Source organism: Engraulis encrasicolus, chromosome 18 (assembly GCF_034702125.1).
Source record: "Engraulis encrasicolus isolate BLACKSEA-1 chromosome 18, IST_EnEncr_1.0, whole genome shotgun sequence".
NCBI lineage: Eukaryota > Metazoa > Chordata > Actinopteri > Clupeiformes > Engraulidae > Engraulis > Engraulis encrasicolus.
In genome coordinates, this window is record NC_085874.1 from 18,646,492 (window position 1) to 18,671,582 (window position 25,091).

At 42.4% G+C, this 25,091-nt stretch overlaps 1 protein-coding gene across 3 annotated transcripts in view; it reads right to left on the bottom strand.

Moving 5' to 3' along the window:
* Nucleotides 1-19,883: 19,883 nt before the first annotated feature.
* The window catches only part of filip1b (filamin A interacting protein 1b), a 50,772-nt gene continuing 45,564 nt past the window's right edge, over nucleotides 19,884-25,091 (bottom strand). Inside the window, exon 9 of one of the 3 annotated variants that reach the window (XM_063223185.1) lies at nucleotides 19,884-20,659. In XM_063223185.1, coding sequence (XP_063079255.1) covers nucleotides 20,625-20,659 — 35 coding nt within the window. In that variant the 3' untranslated portion in view covers nucleotides 19,884-20,624. The remainder of the gene's footprint in view (nucleotides 20,660-25,091) is intronic. The other 2 variants (XM_063223184.1, XM_063223186.1) reach the window with 2 other exon arrangements.

Genomic DNA, 25,091 nt, shown 5'->3' on the forward strand with positions numbered 1-25,091 from the left:
CAAACTCAATCATCTGTTAGTGAACCAAATTGTGAACCAACAGACAAAGAACTCTGTTCTGCTTTTCTTCACATTGTGTATACTACAAAAAGTAGGTGCTCTTTCTGGTCGTGTTAGGCTTTTTGTCCTCTTTTAGTCCAATAGATCTCTTGTGATTGCACTTGTTCCAGGTGTAACTTGTCAAACCACTGATAGGCTGGTTGGAACAGGCAGAGTTTGATGTCAACACGCTATTTGATTAGTAGCCATCAATGAGTATTAACTTAGAGTACAACCCTCTGCATGTGTTGTAATTCATCCTGCGAAAAATTCTCCACCGCAATAATTTTTTCCCTTATTGGACTTTGAGGCTTTGCCATCAGAGTTTTCGATTGAGAGGCAAATTGACACGGTAAACCTCTTCAAAATTCAGAATATCTTTTTTTGCATTCCTCCTACCCAACAGAAAGCAATGGAGGTTATAATGAATTGAATATTAATTACTCCACAGAAAACATATTGCCTGTCTGCTTGGCTCCAGGTGCCTCCACGTTGTAGATTTGACAACAATGAAGCTGGCAACTGAATAAACTGTGCAACAGTTAAGGACTGCAAATGGCAACAGTTTGCACATTTTGCAGTAATTCACTGTAACTTATTATTTCTCCGGTAACAGCCTACAGTTTTGCCTCATTTAATGTGTAAAATATACCTACACAGTAAAAAATTACTGTGATTTCAGAGTAATTTACTGTGACATCTCACAGTTAATTACTCTGATGTTCTGGTACACTATGCTACTGTNTCACACGGCACACAGCAAATTACTCTGAAATCATTGTATCACTTGCCATTTCTCACTTAACTTGCACATCACAGTATTTTACTGTGATCTTCAAGGATAACCAGCATGCCAAAGTGATAAACTAGGAAACATCACAGTAAACTACTGTGTGGGCGGAGTATCTATTGAATTATTAGTGCATTGGGGCACAACTTCAGTCATAGACAGGTTAGGCTCTTCATTACAATCACACCTTTTATTGACATTTTCAGCAAATTATTTCATTCTTAATGTCTTGTGGTTTACATGTATATACCCATCATCAGTTGACTACTTTATCCCCACGCTCTGTCAAGTAACAGAAGAATGAGCTTATATATATTGGGAGATATACATGACCATCTTCATGACAGTGGGAATATGGTCATTTTTCTTGTGTACCACTTTAAATAGTACAACCCCTACAATAAACACAGAATATAACAAGGAGTAATATTTTGAAGCACACTTAAGATATTCCTTCTAGATAAATGGCTCTCCATAAGTGCATTGCATGATGGGACACGATCTGAAGCCCATATGTCCTAAGCCCCTCCCCCTCAGGTTGTACATATTGCCATGAGGAAGTGAGAAAAAAGGAGATGACCAAGCATGGGAAGACATGTAGCAAACAAGAAGTTGATGACTAAATAGTTAGCTGTAAATGTCCATGAACTCTCTGAAGGCCCAGGTTGTGCTATGTGGCAGCCTTGGCCTAATGGTTAGGGAGGTGGACTTAAGTTCAGTGAGTTGCAAGTTCAAATCCCTCCACACCCTACATTGCCCTAGGGGCAGCAACCAACATTGTATATTTATGTATCACTTTGAGTAAAGGCGTCAGCCCTCAACCCAACTGACATGCCTTCCCATTGAACTTTCGCCCACTTCAAGTGTGTAACAATATCTTACTGTGAACTCACAGGGAGTTACTGGCTACTAATTGCATTCATTTCACAGTAACATACTGTGAATTCGTCGTATCACAGTTAACTACTGTAAAGGCGTCAACCTTCAACCCAACTGACATGCCTCCCCATTGAACTTTCGCCCACTTCAAGTGTGTAACAATATCTTACTGTGAACTCACAGGGAGTTACTGGCTACTAATTGCATTCATTTCACAGTAACATACTGTGATATTCTGCCATAATTTGTTACTGTGAAATCCAGAGAGACTTTTCGTCATATCACAGTTAACTACTGTGCTGTTATAACAGGTGTTTACTGGCTCTAGGCCATGATTGGGTGCACTATGTGGCTGCCTTGGCCTAATGGTTAGGGAGGTGGACTTAAGATCAGAGAGTTGCAGGTTCTAATCCCTCCTAACCCGACATTACCCTAGGGACAGTAACCAATGTTGCATATCTGTATGTCACTTTGGGTTGCTCCTGGCCATGATTGATCGTAATTACTAATTGCCAGGCCTAATTAGGAGAAGGTCTATGATTGGAAATGTTGCTGGTTCTGCTTCCAATAAATTAGGTTGCAACCAATGTGCTACACAAACACTTTCTTAAGTTGGCACCTGCTAATGCCTTTGTCTTGGATGTGCACGCCAAAACTCCAGCATCCAATTTTAAATCAGAATATTGCCACCTAGTAAACAAAATTAGGCTATCTTGTGAAGTGCCATTGCACAATTGAAAGTCAAATGCTGCATGACATGATTGACATTGCCTACCATCAACCAGGAACAATGGTAGTGCCCAATCAATCTGTCAATTAGTACCTGACCTCACTTGAGTACATAGGACTGTTACAAGTTCATTGAATTACTACCTGCAGCTGCCACATGCCTGATTACTCTGGTCACATGGTTAACTTTCACCTCTATATAAACTCAGACTGTCACAATGCTTGAGTTGCTTGCCTAAATGACTGGTTCGCTGGCTCTCTGTCCGGCTTGTTGGTTAGTGAGCTAACTGACCGACCAACTGACTGTTTGTTGGCCAGCTGGTTGGCTGGCTAACTGACTCTTTTGGTTGACTGGATGGCTGGTTTGTTAGCTGGCTAGCCATACAGCTGACTTGTTTGTTGGTTAGTTGGCTGACTAAATGAGTGTTAGTTGGTTAGCCGGCTCTTTGGCTGGCTAGCTGACAACTGACTCTTTTGGTTGGCCGGTGGACTGGTTTGTTGGCTGGCTAGCTATTTAGTTGGTAGTGAGTATTATGGTAGCAGGTATCCTTTTTGGAGTGTTGCTTACTTGATCAAGAAATTTCAGGTTTGTCTAATTATGCTCAACCAGAGTATTCTATGCACACTGGTTAATGTACTATCATCCAGGAGACTGTAACTATCAAATGATAATATTACACATATTGCAGATACTTGAATTTCTCTGTGATTATGGATAGTTCGACCTATCAATTCAGTAGAGCAGTGTGATGGACTGGTTCCATGCCACAGTTGTCTCAGTCATGGTGGGGAATGGGAGGTGCCACAATAACATGGTAGCTACCTCTTTTGTGGTGGTGAATGGAGGGGCGGGATCATGGTAGTGTGGGTAGGGTGACAGTAACTTACTGTGGTGTGGCCACAGTAAACTACTGTGAGAAGATCACAGTAAACTGTGAGGATGGCCACAGTAAGCTACTGTGAAATGAATGCAATTAGTAGCCAGTAATTCCCTGTGACATCACGGGAATATTTTTTACTGTGTATAGGCTAGTATAATCTGAAAAAGTCTACCTGGTAATCCCTTGAGCTCTTAGAAGTAGCCCAGTCTATTTGAAACTGTCATTCTACCCCATCCGAATCAATCTATCAATCAATTCCTGACCTCACCTGAGTGCTAAGGGCTGTCATGCAATGATTAACTTACTGCCTGCACCTGCCAAATGCTTCATCACTCGGGTCACATGGTTCACTTGAACATGTATTTTAACAGGGACTGTTGCATTGTACTGCTCACTGGTTGCTAGCTAGCTAGCTGGCTGGCTGGCTGTAAGGCCGGCTGGCCGGCTGGCCGGCTGGCCGGCTGGCCGGCTGGCCGGCTGGCCGGCTGCTGGCCTGCCCTCACCTGGCCGGCCCGGCTAGCAGGTCACGTTGTAAGGGTGGCTGCATGGTGGCTTGCTAACTAGCTTGTTTGTTAGCTTGCTTGCCCCGCTAGCTTTGGCCTTCATTTTCCTTAAGGTTATTTTCAGGCCTTTTTTAAATAAAGAATGGATTTGCATACCCTTCATTGATGATACTAGACTGGTCCACCTGCCTGCACTAGACAATCTGGCAATTGGGCATTTATTTAGGTATCTAATTAAGTTGATGTTTATTGGACTCCAATGAGTAGAATCAGTCTAATCAGTTGTCTGTGATTGCAACTCTATAATTGGACTCACCTGAGTATAATCAGTCCAATCAGTTGTCTGATTGTAACTCTATAATTGAACTCACCTGAATATAATCTGTCCAATCTGTTTTGGCAACCACTGCTGCCATAATTTTACCGTAAAATGTAAAAAAAAAAAAAATACCGTTATTTATTTAACGGTAGGCTTTGGCAACCACTGCTGCCATAATTTTACCATAAAATGTAAAAAAAAAATAATACCGTTATTTATTTAACGGTAGGCTTTGGCATCCACTGCTGCCATAATCTTACCGTAAAATGTAAAAAGGAAATATACAGTTATTTGTTTAAAGGTAGACTTTGGCAACCACTGCTGCCAGCAATTTTCCGTAAAAACAACAGTTCTTTTTTTACTGTGTACCACCTGAGCCACCCCCCCCTTTTATCTAGAAGGGTTAGCGACCATATCGACAGGATATTGGACACTGTTTCTCACCTGCTCTGCCAAAGCTGCCTGGATGGCTGGGTCCTCCATGCTGAGAAGAGAGTCCATCTTCACATCAATTCTCACCATCGCTTGGAAAACTGGTACTACAGAGGACAGTTATGTTTCTCTCTCTCTCTCTCTCTCTCTCTCTCTCTCTCTCTCTCTCTCTCTCTCTCTCTCTCTCTCTCTCAAACACATACAGTACACACAGACTCCATCCCTCATGCATAATACATAGGCCTACCTACAGTCATAATAGGCTACGGTACATTCAGTCTTGCACAAGTACATTCAGTCTGATAATTCTGTCTGACTCCAAATGTGACTACACAAACGTGGACACACGTGGAAATGCCAAAAAGGTAGGAGGAAAGTATTGTGACGGACTCACCACGACAGATGAAGGCCTTCTGTCTATAATACCGATCTTCAGCCCATTTACCATTCCAATAGTACACGCAGTCCCCAGTAGGGTTTCTGGGAAGCCCTGGAGACCAGGCGCGGAATGTGGATGGGTTCTGATCCGACCACTGCCAAGTGTCTCTGTGGAGACCGATCCATATGTATGGATGCCCATCGGTCAGCTCCCCCATCAACCGCGTGTACTCTGCTGAATTCCTGACACTGGCCAAGTCAGTGTAGTATTGACGGCAGTGACTCTGTGCGTCAGCCCAAGATATTGTCTCTGAGACGTAGACATACTGATTTTCTCCCCCGTCGCCTGCTTCTGTGCAAGGAAAGAAAACAAGCAAATCCAGGACACGTGCCACATTTTTGGCTTTATCAAACGGCAGCTTCCAAATGTAGCTGCCATTTACTGCCTGAGAGAGTTACTCTATGCAACCTTCTCCATTAATAATTTAGCATGGACATTTCAATCTAATTCAGGGGTTTCCAAACTTTACCATGACAATCTTTATCTTTCTTTATCTTCAATTTATTGCATTATTTATTTAGTTGTGCTATACTTTTCCTGCCAACCTAACGCGTCCCCCTTAGCACCTCCTTGCGGCCCCCCAGGGGTCCCCGGCCCCCACTTTGAAAATCACTGGTCTGGCCCTGCTGTAGTTCTATTTAGAAATAACATGCGTGCTTCACACCATTTGGCTCGAGAACCATAGGCTTATTTGACTTTGTTTCAAAAGGTTGATGTTGACTAAGCACGTGAGCGAGAACTTGTTGTCACGATGTGGGTGGTATTAAATACAGCCCAAATTAAAGTCGGCCACAAATATGCACGAGACGATGAGCTCGCACCGGTTTGAGGTGCGGGGGGACAGGTGGAGAGGAGGAGTTGACGTGGGGAGCAGTTCAAACTTGTGTAGAGGTGTGAGACAAGACTCACACTTGAGTGAGTTGTTGACCAACCAGTTAATGGGAGCGTGACCTCGGGGGCGGTCTGCAGACGAGCATCGACGGGGATAAGCAACTGCAGGGGTTGCAAGATCCGACTACAGTCGCATTCATCCCGCGATAGTTTGACACCATGTGACATGTCACCTCGTCGACGCAGCATGACTGAAATTTAGTAAGTTGGACAGGAAATCAAACCATCATGCAGCATTTTCATCCAGAGCGAATGTTTTTATTTTTATCCATGCAGACGTTGATGGTAAATTGAATACCGGTAAGATTATTCATTCTGAACTGGCGAAGGGGTGTGTGACGTCATTTTGGGTCACGTGATGGCGTGCGCTATTAGTGCACGTGAATTATGCACAGACTTCCACTAGGTCTGAATTGCCCTTAATGGTAGGGCACTGGGCTGCTACGCCGGTGACCCGGGTTTGGATTCCGACCAGGGTCATTTGCCAACCCCTCCCCATCTCTCTCCCCATTCGCTTCCTGTCCACCTCTCATCAATAAAATCGACCAACAAAAAAAAGAAAGAAAATCACTGGTCTAATTAATGCTGCTCACATGCAGAGATTTTACAATAATGTCATATTATAGGCTAATCATATTCATTTGGCAGACTGCCTTTCATTGACCCATGAGCAATATACAGGTACCAACTGTTCCACATTTGAAAATCTTCATACAAAACATTATCTCCATTCAGCTGGAAAACAAAGATAAATGAGATGCGTTGCGTAATTTCTGATTGTCTAAAACTGATTGCAAAGCTTTTATAAAAATTGATGAACAATACTTCTCACCATCATAGCACACAAATGGATACTGGGTTGTGCATGTTATGTCACCATAACCTCCTGAGTAGAGGTATCCACACGACTGTGCACCATTGTAGTTGTTGTTATCCCCCCAGACTACATAGCCTGTCTGCTCCAAGCTAAGACCATCGAGGGACCATGTCCAGGTGTCCACATCGTTATTCAGCCCTATCCAAATGTCCTCAGTGTAACCTAATGCAAGTACATATTGTGTGAATCTGGCGTGGTCCTCGAGGTTTGTGATGGTGACCAGGTCTGTGTCAAATGTAGTCCTGCAGTAGTCTCGTGCCTGTATCCAGTTGACTGGGCCCGCCTCAAAGTGGTATTGACCATACAGGCAACGGAAGAAGGAGAACAGTACACCTGTTGGAGGACACACACAAGTGCACGCGCACATGAACGCATGTACACACACACACACACTCATGCACGCCACACACACACACTCCAATTAGTGTCAAAATGCTTACTACTTAAAGGTGCACTGTGTAATATTTTTAGTAGTTTATTTCCAGAATTCATGCTGGCCATTCACAAATGTTACATTTTTCATGAATACTTGCACCACCATCAAATTGTAAGTAGGCCTATTCATTATTGCACTTTTCATAGGCCTACATGAAAAAGGGAGATCTTCTACATTGACCGCCATTTTGAATGAAATAGATATTTTTTAGCGGCAAAACTTACTGTACTTGTAGTATTTAGTAAATTAGTATTTAGTACATTTAGTATTTAGTATATTTAGTAAATATTCACGAAAATATGAAATTTGGCATTGGAAATGGATTCAATGAGCTGCGTGTTGCAATACCTACTCTGGTCATCACCTTACCCAGTGCACCTTTAACACTTACTTAAAAAGTTGGTTTTGAGTATGAACATATACAAAAATATGACATGATCACACACACACACACTCTCTCTCTCTCTCTCTCTCTCTCTCTCTCTCTCTCTCTCTCTCTCTCTCTCTCTCTCTCTCTCTCTCTCTCTCTCTCTCTCTCTCTCTCTCTCTCTCTCTCTCTCTCTCTCTCTCTCTCTCACACACTCTCTCTCTCTCTCTCTCTCTCTCTCTCTCTCTCTCTCTCTCTCACTCACACACACACACACACACACACACACACACACACACACACACACACACACACACACACACACACACACACACACACACACACACACACACACACCTCACCTGAGCAGAAAAGGAGGAAGGCTATATGTGCCATCGTCACCAACAGACAACCTCCAAAGTCACGCTAGTCCACAATAATGGAAAAATATCTACAAAATGTTCATCAAATATTGAAAAAACATTTTAAGAACCAAGACAGAAACATTTCTTATTGTTCTCCTTCTAAACAAATACTGACTATTGAAATTGTGATTGCCATACACTTTCAATAGGCTATACGTTAGTGGCAGATCAGAGGATGCTTCTCAAAATGGATCAAAATGCATCAATTTTAACACGTTACAGTTTTTCTCGATTGCCTCCACACAAGTTCTGGTACTTCACACACAATTCTCAGAACATCTCACCCATTTCCCAACTCCCCTAACCAATGTCACTGAACATTAAACACAATTCCTACTTAACACTCAAATTCCAGTTTTAAAACACACTCTTTTCACACCATTACACACAATTCTCTGGATTACACTCAATTTTCATAAAGAAAAACACTGGGTTTCTCATGGAACACACTGCCATTCACAACACTACAATCAACTGCCATACTATGTTCACTTCCTCATCACATGGGCAAACTCTCTTCATACCGGTTTACAATCTGAAATCATCACCCCATAAGGACACACATTGCATGTGATATTGATGAAAACATGAGTGGATGCAGTGTGAAAACACATTTTTTTCCATTTTTGAACTCCAAAATCTGTTATACAAAAGATCACTTTCATGTGGTTACCCAATATTTTACAATAAATTAGTGATTTTTTTTTAAATGTCAGAAAAATATGTAAAATATATATTTTTTTGCCACACATCTGTGTACTCAATGGAGGAGGCATGTGGCGATATTGCTGTTGATGCCTTCTCTGGGTGGATGCGCCATGCAAGACGGTATTTCCCTCGTTGCCTGGCCAGGGAAACTATTGCATGTGATGTGGATGAGGTCCTGTGGCCAGACCACAATAGAAGGCAGGATGAAGCAGAGTAGATGTGAGTGTGTTTTTTTTTCAATAGGCTATACAGTAATGTAATAGGTTTTTTGTACTGCCAAATAAGCAGCAGGGTTTATCTTTGTGTTGTTTTTGTGAAAAAGAAATACAAATCTTTCTGTTTCTGTTTGTGTGTTGTGGGAATGAAGTTTTTCCAACTTATGTCACAGTATCCATGCAATCCAGAAAAAAAAGCTCAAGTTACTGGGAGAAATTAGTTTTACCCTGTGCCCAACAGTGTTTTAATGGGTCTGCAAATGTGTATTGTAGTGACTGTCTGTGTGTGTCATTTGACGACAAAATGAGGTTTTTAGAAGAGAGTACATTGTTTTGAGACAAGACGTGCATTTTTCAGAGGTAGTGAAGAGTTTGGCCCGTTGTGTGTAAGGTTTGGAGATTTGTGTGTAGAGTTTTGAGAATTCGAGGACCGATTCCGAAAATTGTGTGTAGGCAATCGAGAAAAACTGTAACACTCCGCGTTACAAACTTGCTGTTACCAAATTGGCAATGACCAAGTCGTAGTGCATTACTAAAGGCCCTGTGTTATGTCATAGTATTGTACTATTGATTATGGTAGTTAACGTTTCAATGACTGTTACAGTGCCACTGGAGGTACGGCGTACATTAAGGGGTTTTAATGGACAACATTTTTAGAGACAACCATATTTCTCTTCACAGGTAGGGGGGAAAAAACAGTAAAGAACTGTGTCAGAAAAGACACAATTAGTGTTGAATTTTGACAACACTGTGCTGTGTGTCCTTAGGGGCAACGCATTTTGTGTGATTTCTGACATGTTCCTTCTTAGAGCGCACTATTACACTGCATTCCAAATTACTATGCAAAAGACATATTTCTTTCAAGGATATCTGGGCTTCCATAACTCCCATGCCACTACCATTGACTTCAATGTTAAACGCAGCATTACAGTGACTAAGGGAAAGAGCTTAGTAACCAAGAATTGAACATTGAAATGTCATTTAGAAAGTACCAAATTTCAACTGTTTTGATGTAATCCTAATTTCTCTATTTTTTCACATTAGGAACAGTTGAAACAGAGCATTTGTTGTTTTTTATTTTAAAAAAAAACACTGTTGTCATTTGCCGGTTCTTTCAAAAACATTTGAATTGCACTCTAATGGCTGATGACTTGAAAATTATGATGACTGTCATTCATATTGATTATTTGGGGAAATCAGTAAAAAATGTTATTTGCATATTAATTTGGAATGCAGTGTAATAATAATAGTAATAATAATAGCAACAGCAACAATAACAACAACAACAACAACAACAATAATAATGGTAATAATACAGTAATAATAACAATAAATGTAAAAATAATAGCCTACATGTATTTAGCCTATAATTTCATCCCCCATAATTGCTTGCATACTTGCTTACTAACATAAAATTTAACTTCCTCAAAGATCATGCAAAATGAGCAGATTTAAAAACAAACAACAAAATATTGATAGCTAGCCTATGCTTGAACAAAATATCGATTTCACTTACCTGTCTTATTGAAGGGCAAACAGGCTATTACATACATAAAACAGAAAATCTGGTAGATGATCACAAGTGTTAAAGGTGACATGAAAGAGTATTTGAGGTGGAGCAGGGGAAATATAAAGGATCATTTGAACATGTTTTGTTTGTGACCATGCAAAGTCAACTTTCTGGTCAAATATTTGTTTGTGCATTTGCATGAGACGGGCTGGTGTAACCAGACTGGAGTCATTTACCATTGGAGTCCAGTGTTGGAAAATGTAGCTTTAACATGTATTACAAAATGCAGTTTGTAATGTTTTCCATTAAATTACCCAGTGTGAGTAACGTAATATGAATACTTGGGATTACTTGATATTCTGTCATGCACACCTTTTCAGATTCACGCTGAACTGACAGAATTCACCTGCCCCTTTCTTCTTTAAATCTGTAGTGGCATGAAAATGCCCCTCCCCCACGTTTTTAAAATGTTTTTATTTTATTTATTTTTAATGTAGGCCTATGTGCAAGTGTGTGTGTGTGTGTGTGTGTGTGTGTGTGTGTGTGTGTGTGTGTGTGTGTGTGTGTGTGTGTGTGTGTGTGTGTGTGTGTGTGTGTGTGTGTGAAAAGATTTTTTAACTAAATGATAATTACACAGACGACTTATCATTGCATGGCATATACAGTAAAACCATGGAATGTTTATTGTTTTCAAATCCTTAGACAATATTCTATGTTGTCTAATAGTCTATGTTGAGTGGTTAACTTCTATATACACATACTGTAGGTTACTTTTTATTGTATTTTATTGCCTGTGTTTTACTTTCAATCATACCATAAATAGAGAAATACAATAAGGAATCAAAGTTTACTGTGCCAGCTGTTCTTGGATAACGTCCTTCATATGTGTAACACATAGGAAGCTGTCCTTTGTGGCATTTGTGTTCCTATGGGTTTCTGCACATGCATGATACTGGATTATTAGTCAGTATGTATAAGTTACAACCACTGAAAAGAATGCCTGGTTCTTATTATTCATTTAGCAAGAACTCTGTAAAATCAGTAAAGAAAACACTAAATGTTTGTAAAAAGGAGAAAAAAATGACACATTTATTACAAATTCATGTTTGAATGTTAAGCCCGGTCAATCCTGCTTGAATTACATGTCAGACAGGCATACAGTACGTTTTATGTATTACATTTAAAATAAGTTGTAATGGCAACCTGTGGGACTCTATTGACTTGCACTGAAGCACTGTGAGAATTCTATCATAACTAATGATGACATCATTGAGGATTCTAATATGATGCAACAATGAGGATTCTCATTTGACTTCAAATTAGAACTCCACTGGCTCATTTCATTTCAAGTAACCCAAAGAACAGCATCACATAGAGCTTTGAGCAACTACAAAGCTAATGGGGAAAACCCCATAATAAAAAATTAAGATGGACATTCCAAAGGATGTTGGCTGGGAGGAATATGCACCAGAGTGCTGTTGCGGCTGGGGAGCTATATTAAACAGTCTGCGAAAAAGAAGGAAAAGGTGGGCAGAAAATTACCGACTTGTCAGGATCCTCAAACGACTGAAAAGGAAGCTAAAAGAGAGACAGGCCAAGGCCGCAGCGGAATCCACCGAGACCAACCAGGCCAGTGACACCACTGATGTCAACCAGGCCCAGGTGACTGGAGAGGAGCCGCGGCTTATGTGGCATAAGCGGGTCATCATGCACAGAAGGTGGAGGGCCGCAGCAGCCGAATCCAGCATCTCTGGGTCTCAGAAAGCCACCGAGACCAACCAGGAGACTGACACCACCGATGTCAACAAGGCGCAGGTGACTGGACAGGAGCCGCTTATGTGGTCTCAGTGGACCATCATTCACCCAAGGAGGAAGCTGGAGCCACAGGCTGAGGCAGCAAAGGCAACAGCATCCGAGTCGAGCCTCAATAAGACCCAGGCGGATGAGGTCACCGAGGCCATTGAGATCCCCCAGGGGGTATGTACATAATTCTCTACGTACTTAAAACCATCTCATTTGCACTACCTGTACTGTATACAGAAACTACATTCAATGTGTAAATACTGCATGAATCTGTACAAACTGTATTTAAGTTAATCAGTAAAATAACACACTTCTGCTATGTGCACGTTTGAATAGATGCTGAACTGAAATTTTTGTTTTATAATAATAATAATGATGATGATAATAATAATAATGATAATAATAATAATGACCTCCCAAAGATGGCTGAGGAGGCCGCCACTCAGGAGGCCAGGAGATGCTCGGAGGACCTCCCAAAGATGGCTGACGAGGCAGCCCCTAAGGAGACCAGGGGATGCTCTGGCGACACCCAGTCTACCCCTCTGGGTAAGCACAGCAATATGAAAAAAAGCGAAAAGCCCACCTGGGAAACTCTCACAAGTGTTCACTGCACACGGAACACAACGAAATTGTATGTTATGCCTCACCCGTGCAAGGGGGCAGCCCCCAATGGCAGCGGCATGGTACCATGCTCAGGGTACCTCAGTCATGGAGGAGGATGGGGAGAGCACTGGTTAATTACTCCCCCCACCAACCTGGTGGGTCGGTTCAAACCGGCAACCTTCGGCTACAAGTCTGACGCCCTAACCGCTTACCCATGAATGACGGGACTCACTAGTTCGACGCCCTTTCGGTACTTACCGCTTACGTCATACGACCCTAACCCTAACCCTAACCTTAACCTAAACCTAACCCTAAACCTAACCCTAACCTTAACCCTAACCCTAACCTTAACCCTAAACCTAACCCTAACCTTAAATCGCTTGTTTGAAATGTTTGATTACCATGTGAAGTCACGAGAGGGCGTCAAACTAGTGGGACCCTACCCATGACTGCCCTACACATATAATGCAGAATAATAATTATAATAATGTTAATGCAAAAGTACGAGAATCTATGCACAGCTTCTATGTGCTGCTAAAAGCCACACACTTCACTTTGCTCTTTTATTATTAGAGTATACATCACACTTCTCCTCAACTGTGTTATCAAGTTCACTCAGGAATTTATGTAGGCTAGAAGGGCTCCATGGACATGAAACATGAGAGTAAAGTGGGTCCTTTTCTGATAACTTGATTTGTGTCTATTGCTTTAGATAAAAGTTTCCACAAATGTAATACAAGTGTGAGTGTGAGTGTTCGTCCTTTGATAGATATCAAGGGCTGTAATCAAACATGGCAGCCCGCCATTCTCATATCGTTTTGTCTGAAATTATATTTGTTGAACTCAACAGAGGATGCTGAGACAACTGAGAAGGTAGTGGGAGAACAGGACCTGGACAGTGGTGAGTGGAGAATCAACCCAGTTCTTTTCAGAAAGATAAATGTCCAATCAGTGTTTTGACTTAAACAAAAACACTGGATGACAATAACAAAAACTTTTTTATGTTGTGTGTGTTTGGCAGTGAGCGTCGCCTCCAGCAGCACAAACAACCTCAGTGGATTGGACAGGCTCTTCCATTCACTAGATGACCTGGACACTCGTAAGTGTGAAAGTCATGTTGTAACCAAATGTAAACTAATGGGCGAATTGTAGTAGCCTGGTTCACACCAGACGGTGTGTGTGTAGCTTTGGCGCCCCCTGGCGGCGCAGAGCTACACACACTACCGTCTGGTACACAGCCATAGAGCACGCTCCGTCTCCAACCAGAAAATAGATGGAGAATTTATTGCTTCGGCACGGCCTCCTCACCAACAAATTCCTTCAAAAACCTTCCTGTTAATCTTTAAAGAGTCAATATAGTCTCTAATCTGTCTTGTGACTCCTCAATGTGAGTTACCGTTGATTTTGAAGCAATACATGCTCCGTCTATTTTCTGGTTGGAGACGGAGCGTGCTCTATGGCTGTGTACCAGACGGTAGTGTGTGTAGCTCTACTCCGCCAGGGGGCGCCGAAGCTACACATACACCGTCTGGGGTGAACCAGGCTAGAATTGTAGAGTAAAAGACTGAAATTCTGAGAAAGACTGAGATTCATACATGTAGGTTCAGACAATTCAATATGAAGGACAACCTGGACACAAGTCAGTGTAGATAGAGTTGACAGTAAATTAGTGAATCACTCATTTGTTAATCTATATAAAATGAACACACATAATCCATACAATGTACATATAGTTTTATAGGCCTACAGAATAATTCTGAAATGTACATCTGTAATCGGTGTTTTGATAATGACGATGACAACATCATCATCAACAACAACAACAAACAAAAACTGTTTTGTGTTGTGTGTGTTTGGCAGTGAAACTCGCTTCCAGCAGCTCGAACAACCTCAGTGGACTGGACAGGCTCTACCAATCACATGATGACCTGGACACTCGTAAGTGTGGAAGTCATGTTGTAACCAAATGTAAACTAATGGGCTAATTGTAGAGTAAAAGACTGAAATTCTGAGAAAGACTGAGATTCATACATGTAGGTTCAGACAATTCAATATGAAGGACAACCTGGACACAAGTCAGTGTAGATAGAGTTGACAGTAAATTAATGAATCACTCATTTGTTAATCTATATAAAGTGAACACAAATAATCCATAGATGTAGTTTTATACAGAATAATTCAGAAATGTACATCTGTAATCCGTGTTTTGACGATGACGATGACAACATCATCAACAACAACAACAAACAAAACTGTTCTGTGTTGTGTGTGATTGGCAGTGAGCGTGGCTTCCAGCTGCTCAAACCTCAGTGGACTGGACAGGCTCTTCCATTCAGAAGATGACCTGGACACTCGTAAGTGTGGAAGTCATGTTGTAACCAAATGTAATTATTGGAAATTCACACGAATTCAGTTTTATACAGGTTCAGACAAGTAAATATGGAGGACAAGTAGTCAGTGTAGATAGAGTTGCTAGTAAATTTGTTAATCTATGAAGTGAACGCAAATAATCCATGGATAAAGTGTTATACTGAATAATTCAGAAATGTGGGCCTACATTTTGATGACGAACTGTTTTATGCTGTGTGTGATTGGCAGTGAGCATCACTTCCAGCAGCTCAAATCTCAGTGGATTGGACAGACTCTACCAAGATGACCTGGACACTCGTAAGTGTGGAAGTCATGTTGTAATGTAAGCTAATGCACTAATGGTAGTGTAAAAGACTGAGGCACTTTTGTAATTATTTGAAATGCATACAAATTCAGATACATACAGGTTCAGACAATTCAATATGAAGGACAACCTGGACATTACATCTGTAATCTGTGTTTTGACAATGACGATGACAACAGCAACAACAACCAAAAACTGTTTTATGTTGTGTGTGATTGGCAGTGAGCGTGGCTTCCAACAGCTCAAACCTCAGTGGATTGGACAGACTCTTCCATTCAGAAGATGACCTGAACACTCGTAAGTGTGGAAGTCATGTTGTAACCAAATGTAGATTAAGTAAAAGACAGAGACACTTTAGTCATTAATTGGAATTCATACCAATTTACTAGTTATTTGATAAGGACCACACATAGCCGATAGTACATTTACGCTGTTTATAATTGAGAAGCATACATGTCTACTCTCTGTTTTGACAGGAAATTTAAACTAAAATATTTTGTATTATGTGTTTGGTAGGGAGCAATGGGTCCAGCATTTCAGACCTGGGCCTGGGAGACCTGTTCAAAGTGGAGGAGGAGGAAGTCAACATGATTTACCAGGATGGACAGTCTGTGAAACAGGAAGGGTTCACCATCACCTCCTGCCGACCACTGGCTATGTTCCTTCTCTGTGCTGCTGCGGTGGGGCTGGGATTCATGCAGGCTTACATGATTGGCTTTTAAGCCTTCCCACACACTCAGGTGAGTCAGATGTTATTCTCATAAAATAATAACTCAGAGTCACTATTTTTCCATTTACCTCAGAGGAGGTCTGTTTCAAACAAAAGAGATTTGAAAACCTTTTTTTATAACTCTTGCTGTATCTACATCAATGTGGAATGAAAAAGAAACCCCACAATATGCCACTCAGATGTAGTTGTGGTGTTTATAAACGGATAAACTTTCACTTTTGTTATTCCTTTTATTGTTCCTCTGTATGCAGGGTGCTTGAACCATAGGCTACTTGGATTTTTGGACTAATGACCTTGGATTGTTTGATGTATGAATATGGACTATGGATATGGACTATGAATATGGACTTTTCGGACTAAGGAACATGGATTGACTTTGACTTATGAATATGGATTTGTGGAATTAGAACTTGGATTTTTTTTAATTGTGAACATGGATTTCGGGACTAAGGAACATGGATTTTTGAATTAAGGAACATTGAATTTAGGAACATAGATGTTCCGACTTGGACACTGGATTTTATGGAGCTCCTAAGGGATAACAAAAAAAAATTGAGGGTGTGAAGAGAGCAAACTAACCATCTCCTGCAGACGGCCACTAGGACCGACCCCGAAAAAAACATCCCCTTCAACTGGCCATTGCTGCCTGTCGCACCTCCTCCAGTGCCATGATCAGGTGTGCTTTCCCTACACCCCTGGGCATGAGTGGGTCATCAGCTGGGGACCATGGTGGCGGAGCGATGGCAGGGATCTCTCCCTGCCACCCCCTGCTGATGCCCTAGGTGTTAACACCCCACACCCTATCCCTCCTCCTCAGCCACAGCCAGAAACTGCCCTTTTCCGCCTCCTCTGCCTGTTCCCTCATGGCTTTCCGATGTCCAGCTCCAGTGCATCCGAGGTCGCGGAGCAGACGAGCTAAAGAGGACCCAACAAAACCCCTACAGCCAACCTCAATGGGACATGTGAATGTTTTCCAGCCAGCCTCTCTGCACGAGGCCGCCAGGTCTGAATACTTGGCGCGCTTGTGCTCATTGGCAGCTTCAATGCCCTGCTCCCACGGCACAGTGAGCTCCACCAGCAGAATGGTCTTGCGTGGCACTCACCACATGATCAGGTCTGGGCGAAGTGACGTCTCCACAATCTCCCTGGGGAACTGGAGCTGTCTCCCCAGGTCGACCCTCATGGTCCACTCACTGCCAGGTGAGAGGAGACCTGATGTTGTTCTGCGGTGGGCAGGCTTGGGGTTTTCTCCAGCTCTTGCGAAGCAGATGGGCAGGCTCACTGGTGCGGGGGGTCTGCTGTTGGCCTCCTGTCTGCATGCTTCTGCCACCTCAGCCAGCTTCCTCAACACCAAGTCGTGCCTCCACCTGTACCGGCCCTGGGAATCTTGCAGCCAGAAAGGATGTGCTGAAGGCTTGCGTTGATGGTCCCGCAGACTGCGCAGGTCTCTTCTGCACCAAACCATTGGTGGAGGTTTCGTGGGCAAGGCAAGGAGTCATAGGTTGCCCTGATCAGAAAGCTGAGCCTGGCTTGAGGGATCTTCCACAGGTCAGACCATGACAGGGGCCTGTCTGTGACGCCTTCCCATGACAACCAGCTACCCTGCCGGCTCTGTGACACAGCCTTAGCATGGAGACGATGTTGCTCTGACCTTGCCACTTCTGCCACCACCATGGCTCCTCTACGCTGGTCTTTCGAGGGGGGGGGCGTCGCCTTTCCCCAGCCCTGCTTGGCCCTCCTGGACTCTGCCCATCACCTCAAGACAGGGGCGGAGCAGAGAGGGGGGGCATAGGGGCCAGGAACCCCCGGCCTCACCACTTGGGGGGCCCCCTGCCAGTGGCTTTCGATTGCCAAACATCTTGTAGGGGCCCCATTCTATGATATTTCGTGGGCCCAACACCTCTGACACATCTCCTGCCCCCCCTGTCCCAATACCAGTGCTCCGCCCCTGCCTCAAGATGTTTTGGCCTGCTGACTGCAAAGTCGACCTCCTCCTGGACTTTCCATCTCCTCCCTGTGCGTACATGGGCACCAGCAGCTCTCACCAGTTGGTCGGTGGAGTCCCTCAGCTCAAGCACCAAGCGGGCCCTCTCCTGCTTGTATCCTTGGCTGACTGAACTGCTTTCAATTTTCAAATATTTTGACAAAGCACTGGAACAACTTTATTTTGCACCTCAACTCTGGACTCTGGCTTTTCCCTGTTGGGTTACATGAGGGTAGTGGGAAGCTCTGAATTTCAGCATCAGGCCCTGCCTCAGTGTGTGTGTGTGTGTGTGTGTGTGTGTGTGTGTGTGTGTGTGTGTGTGTGTGTGTGTGTGTGTGTGTGTGTGTGTGTGTGTGTGTGTGTGTGTGTGTGTGTCAGTAACTGTCAGTAATCCAAACTCTGCATTCCAATGGGTTAGCCCTTTTTTGCATCTCGCAAAGTTCATTTTTTTTTTTTTAAATCTCAGAATCGCATCGCTTGTAGGTCCTATACTCTCCTCGCCTGACCTAGCGCCAGGGCTAAGCATAGGCAGACTAGGCGGTCGCCTAGGGTGTCAAATGTCTTGGGGGGGCACCAAGGCCCACAGAATTACAATATTAAGCAAAATAAAGCATTACATTTAAGATTGACAGTCATTTTTAAGGTACTCAGGGCATGTACATGGTATGAGATCCGCTGTGCTTGATCAGATGTATGACACCATGTTTACAGAAGCCAATTATGCACAAAGAGGAAAGATTGGTGCTCGTCGCCCTAGGGCACCAAATTGACTAGAACCGGCCCTGGAATAGAGGTTCGGGTCAGGGAGCATGAGACATCATTTTAACCACCACAGAGTCCAGACCCATAAAGCCAACTAAGAAGCATTGGGGTGTTCTGGAGAAGGATTTCTGCAGCATTCAGGCTAGCTGCATCAATACAAGATCTTGATGAAAGTTAATGCAACATGGATGTTGGACAGAATCCAAAACCCAAACGTGCCATGTTAAAATCCATAGACTATTTTGTGATGGAGCCAGGGACGGGCTAAGGAGCAAATTTTGATTATGTCACTTCACAAGTCTATCTGCATATAACATTTCAGTGGGTACATGTACAGTATCATTGCTTTTTTTGCATACATTACACACCATAATGGCACAATAGGCCTATATCACATACTAGTATATGGCCTATGATCAGAGGCGCATCTTGTCACCCAAATAGGCAGGCAGCCGCTTGGGGCCCCCAAGCCCCTTTAGTGAATAACCACCCAGACTTTTCTAGCCTGGTAAACCAGACTAAATGTGGATGTCAAATTTAGTCTGGCCTCGATGCATAATACATCCGAAGATTGTTGATGAGAACAACCTTCCCTCAAAACCCTGCCCGCTTTGATTCAAAACACATCTTTGCGTTGTAATTGGTTTGCCAGATTCATGGCATTCTGGCTTCATTGAATCATTATGCGAGGCCAGACCCACCCGTAGACAAAACATTTTGCCGTCCAGCGGGTGGCGCTGGTTCACCAGGCTAAGACTTTTCTACAGTAGTGTTAATTTTGGTTCAAATGTTCATTCTCAAAAGAATGGGTCCCCAGCTGACCCTCTGCCCCCATGATAGGCCTACGATGACACAGTAGGCCTACATCACGTACTAGCAGGTCATGAAGTTGCAAACAAAGGAAAATAATTAAACAAGCCTTATGTTTCTTTTTGAACAATTTATTCATATGAGTGCAGGTCATACTGATCAGTCAGCCTTCTGTTCCATCAAACAGCCTGTTCATCTCTTTGCTAATTTGAGTCAGTGCATTCTGTAAGCATGAGCCCATCGTTTGGCCTACTGTTAACCACAATACATCCAAAAGCACCTCCATGTGTGTGAACTATATTCAGTCTAAATCAGACGCCAGTGTGAAGCTGTCTGTGTGCTATGTCATAGCTACGTATACAATATCACTTTTTCCAAACATTACCAGTCATCCTCGCTTTACTTACAATGCCCGAAATACAGGCGAATCTCTTGCCAACAATGTGGTGAAATTCCAGAATAGTCTACCTGTTGACATAATCTTGTTTATATCTTCCTTACCATTCATATTTCTACACATAACTTCTCAAATTAACTTGCAAGGCAGCCAACGTGTCCAGAGCTATCCACTTTCTGACAGTCCTGACAGTTATACATTTTGAAATCAGAGACTGCATTCGTATCTTAACCCAGGTGCGTGAATACTAATAATCCCACAAAAAACATGATCAATCGAGAGAATAAAAGGCCATTGGCCATTGGCTTTGGGACTTCATGTGGTTGTCATTGTCATCATGGCTTGATGAAGAGAGCGGCGGCAGGAACATCATGCCAATGCTGCACGGTGGCAGGCTGGATCTCGGAGAGAGGGGGATGTCTCAGAGAGGCCTGATGCTCAAGTGGTGCACATTTTCTGTGAAGGGAAGAGAAGTCATTGGGGAGGGACACAGAGCGTGAACACAAACAATGCATAAAGTATACGTATGAGCCTACTTCCAAATTAATTTATGATTATGTGCAAAGTATACAGATAAAAAAAGTAATAACAAAAACAAATCCTGAAAGTGTGATTCAAAGTATTTCATTGAAATATAGCAGAAATGCAGTCGTCATTTTGAACTTCTTTTCCCAGATCACATATTTGAGGCTTACTCTTTTTCAGACTTGTGATATTTTTTCATTAGAGAAGAATGTACTTCATCAGGTTATTTATAACAACCTGATCATTCTGGGTCCTACATTAAAACATTTCGACTTCAAATCAAGATGTGTCCACCTTGTTCATTTTTGTCATGAATATTTACCACCATCATCAGTTCCAAGTATTCTAAGTGGCTTTAATTTTATATAGGCAGGCCCAACCTCTGTATATTCTATCTTAAGCTAATCTATTATGTAAAGAATTATTAATATAAAGCATTTTCTAAACTAGCTTCAGTAGTACTGGTTATATGTCATATTCCAATATTGCTGAGTCATTCCCTGTGCAGTGGCGGTTTGGGACAAAGTGAAAATTCCGATATGTGTTTGATCAAGCTCGCTAGCCAGTCAGCATGGCATGATTCTTTTGTTAAGCTTTGGGAAACACATGATTCTGGTTAGCTAGGTGGAGATGAGGTGACACCATGCTTTTCACAGGGCACTTAGCTCCACTATCCACCGTCGTGCCGTGAGGGGGAAGAGATCATTAGATCTTTATTGACAGCCCATTTAGTAATATATATACAGGGGTTGGACAAAATAATACAAACACCTGTCATTTTAGATTGGGAAGTTTCATGGCTCAAGTGGACCAGCCTGTTGGCCAATCTTCATTAATTGCACATTGCACCAGTAAGGTGAAAGTGTGAAAGATTTATCTCCAACTGTTTTTGTTTTTATGTTTTGTTTTTTAATATTTTGAAATTCATTTGGCTCTAGTCACTCCACAGGCCTACATCATGGACCTGTAAGGGTTAAAGTTGACTCCACCCCTTCAGACAGGTGGTGTAGATGATGTGTCAAGCAAAGAAACTCAAGAGAAAGAACAATCTCATGGCGGGGAATGCATTGGCCACGGTGTAGTACGGGGGCGTTGCCTGAGGACACGAGTGGATGGAAAATTAACTCCCTTGCGCATGGTCATTGGTCATCCATCCACGATGGATGCCATTTTCGTACTCCGTAATTTGTGGCCAAGTAACGGCAGCTGTTGGTCAGCAGTAATTGCTGGGGGTAATTAAGGACAGCTGACAGACATTCACGCTGTCCTATGATCTGTTCCACAGTGAATAACATTTCCGTACTCCCCTCGCCATCATTTCCTACTACGCTGTTATGACGTGAGTAAGCCCTCTTGTCTCAATCCTCTTTGGTGTCAAGCCTGTGTTTGTCAGTAGTTCTATAGGCTCGTTCGTGATGACGCAGTAAGATTTTTGCTAGGCAGTGGGCATGCGCACTTTGCCAGTTTGATGCATTTACATCAAACTGGCAAAGTGTGCATGCCCACTGCCTAGCAAAAATCTTACTGCGTCGTCACAAACGAGCCTATTGAATCTGAGGAAGACCGAGAGGTCGAAACGTCATCATGCTTGCCAATGAATGAATAAAAAGTAAAAATAACTTGAAGAAAAAAATCCAAAGGAGTGTGCAAACCTTTTTTCCACAAATATGGTTAGGGGGGAATCATGGTTTATGGCAAATAGTATGTATACTCAAGTTAAACCATAGTCATGAACCATGGTTTTCATCGTTCTCCAAAAAAAAAAACATGAATAACTGTAATCCATGGTAAATCCATTGTTAATTTGTATAGTTAAACTATGGTTAATTTGCGTAAGGGCTACTAACTATAACAGCTACTGTAGTCCATATGGATAAACCACAATCAAACTATGGTTAGTTCATAGTACTTCAAAGCACCATGAGATGTGGTAGTATACTAGCATGGATAAGCATGGTTGGTTCAGAGTTCTTAGAGCAGGGGGGTCAAACTCATTTTGGTCCGGGGGCCGCATACAACCCATGTGGACCTCAAGCGGGCCGAATTAGTAACAGCATCGCAAAAAAAACGTAAAGCAGAGGATTAGTGTTCAGTACTATCATGCTTTAAGTGTGTTGAATATGTAGAAAGCAACGCAATACTGATAATCCTATGCAAAATTTCATTGATTCATTTAATTAAATACGGGACAGTTCATTTTGGCGGGGGGTCTGGGGGTTTTCCAAAAGAAAATTTAGATGTAATTTCCTGCATTTTCACGCATTTTAACATCCCATTTCCAGTTTCAGCTTAATAGGAACCAATACAAATACAATTATATGTATTATCTAATTATAACCAATACCAAAACAATACGAATAAGAAGTATTAACATTTGATCTCTATATATGAGGTCTATATATGAGCTTTATCAAATGCCTGTCAGAATACAAATTCACCATTTATAATAGAAGTGTGATGTGCACTTTACTACATACAGTTTACAGTATAGGGACCATTGGGTTAATGCCATGCAGGTCTCGATTTTGCCCCGAGTGGCGTAGTTGCGCATTTCGGTTATTTCATTGAAGAAAAAAAAGTTAAAGAAAAAAAAAAAAAAAAAAAAAAAAATTGTTTTTACATATGGGCCGGATTGAACCCTCTGGCGGGCCGGATGCGGGCCGGATGCGGCCCGTATGTTTGACACCCCTGTCTTAGAGCAACCATGACATACCATGGTAATACTATATTTGGTTCATAATTATTAAAATCACCATGAAATGCCATAGTAAAACCATGGCTACTACCATGGAAAGCCATAGTAAAACTATGGTTCAGAGTACTTAGAGTAACCATGAGTAACCAACTATGGTTACTGCCAGTGGTGTAGGCCTAGTCTACTTTTTTATGGTGGGTATACTGTATATTTGAGCATTTTTTGAAGTGGGTATACTGTATATATTTGTGCTATTCAAAACAATGGACCAATCAATTTTAAGTGGGTATACTGAAATCCCTGAAATTTAGAAGTGGGTATACTCCGTATACCCGCGTTCTACGTAGACTACACCACTGGTTACTGCATAAAAACCATGGTAAAACCTTAGTAAAGCATGATCGATTTCTGGTTAGTGTGACAGTTAGCATGTACTATCTGACGACGACGACGATGATGATGATGATGATGATGTCTATCTGGTCAGCAGATGCTTCTTCTGAGTGAAAATGAATTTGTGATTAACAAGAACAGTTGCATGCTGTACTCTCCTCTCCTGGACATGTCAGAACGCAATTATGTATGCTCTCACACAATTAATAAATAAAAGAACAAACAAACAATAAAACATGTTTATTGCATAGAGTAGTTATTAGGCATGATGCATCAACCAAACAGATTAGCAGATTATGCCAACAGCTTTTATGAGATGTGTTTATGAGATTGGAATTATGGAGGTTTCCACTGTCCGTGTTGAAGGAGAGGATTGTGCACATCCCACCCCAGGAAAAGGTGCAGGATGAAGGCCAACTGTTTCAAAGAGAGAAGTCCGCACCCTTAACATCTTTTTGGTTCTCTAGAGAATCTGATGAAAACTGTTGAAGTCAAAACATAATCGAGCAATGAAATAATTGAAGACAACAAACAGGATTTTAAGGGTGCTGACTTCCAACTTCCACTGTCCGTGTGCCGTGTGTGGTATGCGACTAGCTCGAAAAGCGCTCACTTGAAAAATAAAAAACCAACACAGGAGCAGTGTGCGGACATTCATTTTCATCTTCATAGTATTCTGACCTTTTGTCCTGCACCTGCGTCTTGGATGTGCGTACCACTGCTTCACTTGACTGGCATCATGTCACATGTTCCTTGGTTCACTACATCAGTTTGCATTAAGAGGGAACAATGTCATTTCCACCATAGTTCACCGTATAATGACTGACAATTCCAGTCAGTCTGGGTCTGAGTATGGCGGGGTCTGTGAAGATTGTCAGTCATCCAGCTTATGGTGTGTGTGTGTGTGTGTGTGTGTGTGTGTGTGTGTGTGTGTGTGTGTGTGTGTGTGTGTGTGTGTGTGTTTGTGTGTGTGTTTGTGTGTGTGTATGTGTGTGTGAGTGTGAGTGTGTGTGCGTCTGTGTGTGTGTATGTGTGTGTGTGTGTGTGTGTGTGTGTGTGTGTGTGTGTGTGTGTGTCTGTGTGTGTGTTTGTGTGTGTGTGCGTGCGAGGGAGGTGTGTGTGTGTGTGTGTGTGTGTGTGTGTGTGTGTGTGTGTGTGTCTGTGCATGTGTGTGCGTGCGAGGGAGGTTTACTAATGTTCCACGCCACACTCAGCTAGTTGGCCTACGTTACACCGCCCCCCCTAAACCTCATTCTCTTCCTGGGTCAACGGCAC